This window comes from Choristoneura fumiferana, chromosome 4, assembly GCF_025370935.1.
Source record: "Choristoneura fumiferana chromosome 4, NRCan_CFum_1, whole genome shotgun sequence".
NCBI classification, from domain to species: Eukaryota; Metazoa; Arthropoda; class Insecta; order Lepidoptera; family Tortricidae; genus Choristoneura; species Choristoneura fumiferana.
The window spans coordinates 4,044,433-4,050,507 of NC_133475.1; the positions used below are offsets into that span (position 1 = coordinate 4,044,433).

At 39.0% G+C, this 6,075-nt stretch overlaps 1 protein-coding gene across 1 annotated transcript; it reads right to left on the minus strand.

The window, feature by feature from the left end:
* Positions 1-2,079: 2,079 nt before the first annotated feature.
* LOC141427296 (uncharacterized) lies at positions 2,080-5,038 on the minus strand. Its single transcript, XM_074086612.1, has 3 exons — positions 4,577-5,038; positions 3,757-3,958; positions 2,080-3,297 (listed from the first exon to the last, which is right to left on the minus strand). Exons 1-3 carry the CDS (start codon positions 4,815-4,817, stop codon positions 2,559-2,561), a joined length of 1,182 nt encoding a protein of 393 aa, XP_073942713.1. The 5' UTR covers positions 4,818-5,038; the 3' UTR covers positions 2,080-2,558.
* Between the last annotated feature and the right edge of the window lie 1,037 nt (positions 5,039-6,075).

Below are 6,075 nucleotides of genomic sequence, written 5' to 3' on the forward strand. Positions count from 1 at the left end.
CTCCTCGTAATTAAAAGAAGTACCTAGTCAATGAAAAGGATTTTGTACATTGAAGATTCAGTGAGATTCTAAGTTAAGCGCTACTGCGCCATCGTCAAGCACGTATCATCTCTAGAGTTACAGTTGTAATAACAATTTGATCGCGATTACGTTGTCTTAGTTATTTAGCTATGTTAATGCAATTATGTAATAATTTTAATATAATCTTATTTCGAGCAAGTTCTGCACCGTTAGATGGTTGATTGTTGCAGACGTACAAACTATCGCAATGTTACGTTCGGTAATGTTATCTCACGTCCGTAAGCATTTCAGTGGTGGCCAGTTAGTTTGCGGTTTCTCTCAGTTCAATTCATCCATTTGTATTCTATCAAATTATAAACACCGAGGATCTTAGCGGGGTTAGAAATGAGCCAACATATTGTCACATATCACTTAAGGTATATACTACGTAGCGCGTGTTGCAACCTATGTGGGGCTAATTTCAAATCGTTTACTTGGTTGGAATTAGCCTAAGATAGAGTCAGGTTAGTCCTACCAACTAAGAGATGTTCGCTCTTGTATAACCCCTCTAATAATCAGACATTAGGAACTATTTCGATCGAATTAAAAAACTCTGAAATGCCTATTCGGAACTAATAATCCATGTTCTGTGTGCATTACTACTAGAATTAACAACATTGTTGACTATTGCTAATAGCTTGAGGTTGTTAACGTTTTTAGAAACGGAATGGTGAATTTTTCATGTATTATATACGTATATAAATAAATCTTACACTCTCTAATAACTACGAATGTTCGCTAGACCTTTTTGTAAGTTGATGCCATCTTATCGTGTTGTTACACATAGTCCTCTCTTTATTAACGTAGTATCAATATTATAATGATGGCTGTGAGGTAAATTATTGTAACAATTTAAATTTATACTGTGTAAATGAAATAAAAATAGCAACACAACAGATCGCTCTGTCGCAACGATTGGTCTGCCAATTTAGACGCGGCCCCGACTAGCACTGCAAAGTCTGCAAACGAAAATAGCTCTCATCGCCGCTATCACCAGAACTTTTACATTGATCGGACAGCCTACTTTGAAAGCAGAAAACTGTTTGTAGTGCTAAAGCGAGGCATAAAATAATCTTGGCGTAAAATGGCGCCACTTTACGCTGTGGGTTGCCACAACATCAAACTCGTTACCTTGATTTTTGAGAAGCAATGTAACAAACATCGGCTTTACCACTTTCAATATTGACAAACGAAGTGTGTTGTAAATGGCCGTGTATTTATCTAGTTTTACAAGTAAAACAAAAGCCGTATTAAGATAATATCAATAGAGATTTTTTTTTTAAATCCGCCAATTTTCAAATGTAGATTTTGGCGGATTTTTGTGAAGACGTGGACATACGAGTTACAACTTCGTATGTCAATGCTGTCTGATGTGCACATTCAGGTAGGCTTCCGAAAGTGTCGACACAGGTGGAGAATGATTATTATGGCAACCCAACACTAAGCTCACAGCTTTCTCAGCAGTTGCTCAAATTGTTCTCAGCATAACATAGCCCCATGTTTTCACCGCTTCTAGTCGATCATTTACAGAATACCACCGTGGTCTATCGCAGCGTCACGCTCACTAACCTACGGAGGTGCGTGACGCAAGCGTCGCGTCATTCATTCTCTTGTGGGGCGTGTGACACCGCGTCACTAGCGCCAGCTGATATGGCTGTGTCGAAGTGTCACACGCTCTCCTGACGTGGAGGTGAATGTGACGCTGTTCGACTGTTCGAAATGTATCACACCACAAGGACAAATTATTTAATATTGTTGATGTTGATTGTTAATAAAATGCAAATAATGTAAATATCAAAATAAATTCTGTATTTGTATTTGATATGTTGCTTTCATTTCCCCTTTTCCGTTCTGGCAGTTAAAAGAAAAGTATGAATATATTTTACTGCAATGCTCCTAAGGAACCTCCTAACCACACCCTCTGCTCTCTCTTTGTGTATTTGTTTTTGACACTAGGTAGTGTAATCTGGGTCGAGATTTATAATATCAGTATGGATATGGATAGATAAATAAACTAAGTTTGTTTAGTTCTAAAAATATATATTCCATTTCAACATATTTTCTCCATATGGAGGTAACAAAAAATTATGACTCAGGCACACCCATATTGTTAAAACATAAATAAATAAAACATAATTCTTCATTTTAAAATATATCTGATGGTCAAATCACAAACCTTCAGAAACTTGACTAGAAATATTTGATTTAAACAAAATATAATAATACTGCTCACACCTACCTCAATCCAGGGTCCAAGAGTAGTCAAAGTTTTCATATCCTATGTGCATATCAACTCACAATCCAAACTGTGCTAAATCATCTACTGCACAGTACAGGTGTCCACATCAGTATATAAAATTAACCAGATATCTCGTAAACCTTCACATAAATAGTGTTCTTTACTACACACAACATCATAATCAATAACAATTAATTTGAAGATTCACATTACACAGTCACATTTCGAAATTAGCTTTAGCAGGTGCAAAAAGTCAATTTTACTTTACCCTGTCCAAGTGAAAACCATTTTTAGAGGCTCTGCGTGATTTAATATTGTGCTTCTTAGCTGAACTAACTTTGCGTTTCTCTTCCTCCAACAGTAAAGGAGGCAATGAAACCTTTCTTGCATTATGCTGTGTAGAAAACCCGCTGGGTAGCCTGTGGACATCCTGATGTAGTTCTGGTGTATATAATGGCTCTAGCTTACCAGGTTCCCGGCTCCTTGCTGTGATAACTCTGCCGTTCATATTCACACCATTGTTTTTTTCAGTGGCACTCAAAGCCAAATTGCCATAAGTCCTTGGGTCCAAAGAAACAAATGATTTAGCACTGTTTCTATCATAGTTCACCGACGAATCAGGCCTTGAATTTCTCATCCAACGGGATGATGCTATCTCCGATTTTATAAAGGGATTCTGCCTTTTCTTATGCAGTGGACTATGTATGTGTATTGGTGTGATTTGTAGCAATGAGCAGAATGTGTCTGGCAGCTCATGGTCTTCCGCAAACATGGGGTAAAATGAAACTTTTTCCCTCATCAATTTTGGCTCACACAGGTCTTCTATGGAAACTCTAGGAGAGTTCTGTGGAGTGACATCCGTGCTGCTCTGTGAGAGACGTTCCTCACTCTCGCTGAATTCCTCATAATCACTGTAGTGCATTGCTATTACCTCTTCATGCTCAATTGTTCTGCAGGATAGCCTCTTGTCCGGTAATGGTATTGCTTTGCCAACAACCCTGGAATTGATGCAAGTTATAATTAATAATTAAAAGTGACCTTTTAAAAAGTGAAAGAGGATAGAGAGCTTGTTGAATTTTTATTCTTCTAAACAGAATAAGACCTAGGGTAAAGCTAGTTTCATTTAATTTGATTTGGCCTTGACTATCCACTGATATCCTGTATGTTTTCCAAATAAACAAATTACCATGAATTACAAAAAAATGTTTTTTTTTTTACAGTCAGACAAATGGCAAAAGCCATTCTTCCTCTCAAAATAATCAAGCATCAATCGAAGTTCAAAGCCTCAACAACAATTATGGGACAAAATAGATGTACTATAATGAAATTCCTACTGTACTGACAAGGTACTGACTGAACCTTACTACGAGTATATCAAGTTTCTTTAAAATTTTCTTAGTTTCACCATAATTTTTTCATAAGTTTTACATACATAGGTACATTAATTTAAGCAATACCTAAGTTGTGGATGCAGCTGCCTCCACTGCTTGCATTCCTCAATAATCTGTGGTCGAGAGCTTTTTTCTCCTTCTTCATTGTACAAAGTCCGCTCAATCCTTTCCCACTCTGACAATAGTGTCTTAGTGGCCTCTGCATTGCTTCTCCGAAGTGCAGACCCTGAACTGCTGTCACTTTCTTCACTGCGGAAATCAGGTGTACCTTAAAAAAAACAAATAATAAAAATAAGTACCAGACAATAATAGAACCTCTTTAGAAACAAATTTGGTAATCAATGAGTAGCAATGAATTATGTAAGTTTTTCAATATTGCCAGATGTCAGGAGCCTCAATCTCCTAATACTTTTATTCGCGGTGGCCACGCCGGATTATCAAAACTACCGACATCCGCATAACTGCTCCTGGTCAGCTGGACTGGACTGGAGGCCAATCAATTCTTTATTTTTTTCGTATTTTTTAATATCAGGTAAGAATTTTATTTGTACACAGCTGTTACGCTGCCCGAACTTTGCCAGCTTTCTTTCAACTGTTATTTAAATTTAACGTAAGCTCAGTACCATCCCTACTTTCCTCTCGCCGCTTTTCGCAAATTTTCATACAGTCCACTCTCCTTTCTCGCACATAAGTAAAAAGTTAAGCAGTTATTGTTAATGCTTATTATTGTTAATGCTATGACACAACATTAAATAGGTCATTTATTTTTCAGGCGAATACTTCTGCCTCTTGCGGTAATTAGGTCATCAATTTTAATGATATTTTTAAGTGCTTCATGGGCGAACCAATCCATTGCATGCTTAAATAAAAGAGGTGTGTAACGTACCAGTTTCACTCTCCGAAAAGAAATCCGAGAATGGTGTTGTAGCTCTCTCTGCACTACTCAACCCGTACGGCACCTCATACGAATAATTTAAATTTCGATTCAAAAGATTGTTTTTACTAGCTGACAAAGCAGGTAGCTCCTGCGAACGGTAGTTAAACTTCTGCGAATTTATGACCGGCAGCGAATCAATAAACTTATTTATACTCTTTTCTCGCGCCGATAAATAATTACGCGCAGACATAATCAGACTTTTATCTGCGTAATATGCGTTTAAACCACTTTCTGTGCATGCTTGGTCCTTAGAATTTAGATAATTTTAAGATATAACAATGTAATTTGATAACTAATGTGATTTTATAATTGGTTGTTCCAGAAAACTAGAAAAGTTGGGAAATAAAATCAATCAACTCAACAGGCACATTTAAGTTTGACAGCATGACAGGACAGCTCACTTACTCTGACTCTGACACTTCTGATTCTGACAGCGCGCAGTAGAGGTGGGTAAATCCGGATCTGAAGATTCAAAAGAGTCAGATCCTCAAGCGGATCCGAATCCCTTAATGACTCCTTTCAAATCTTATTGACTCCGGAGTTACTAACTCCGACTGGATCGAGCGGCTCGCCTCGCTCGTGATCGCCGTCACGCTCACTCACACTGACTCGCTCCGTCCGCCTGCTTTCGCTCTCGCTCGGCTCGGATCGGATCGGCAGGGCTACTACGAAACTCGAAGTTCGTATCGTACCGTCCCTCTCGCTCTCGTATTAAATAGTATAAGTGTCAGAGGGACCGCACGACACGAACTTCGATTTTGGAGTTTCGTAGTAGCCCTGCGGATCGGATCTTGGACTTGGATCTTATTATCTATGTTTGGTTGGTCGGTTCGGTTCGGTACTCGGACTTGGACTAACGAACGAATCTTTCTCTCTCACGAATCTGTACTTCAGTTCAGTCAGCGGTTGGGGCACCGCAGTACCGTACCGACACCGACCGACCGAACCGAGCCGAGGCGGATCGGCCATAGATAAATTAATAATCGCTCGAAAGAACCGGAGTCAATAAAGGAGTCGGATTCAATAAGCGGATTCGGTACCGACACCGGAGCTGGATCTAGTGAGTCAGATCACTTCGCGGAGTTGAGATTACCCATGTCTAGCGCGCAGCTGTGCTACCACCTTGAAAAAATGGCGACATGGCGACTAAAATCAAAATAATCAGCTTTGTAACCATCACAGCCTGAGCAAAAGCTTCCCAAACCCAATGGCCTCCCCCCTGCCCCCTTTTCAAATCAAAATCAACATGAATGGTCATGGAGTGGTGTCTGTCCAGTCTTTATAATTACTTATTTTTATAGGTAGTCAGTCATTCACGATGACGCGTATAAACCTAATATTATGGTTTATGATGACCCGTGCCGTGGTTCTTATTACAATGTCTAATTTTGACAAAATCACGCGTCTCCGTGGATGGCAATAGGTATAAAGGTGGTATAAAGTCTTCA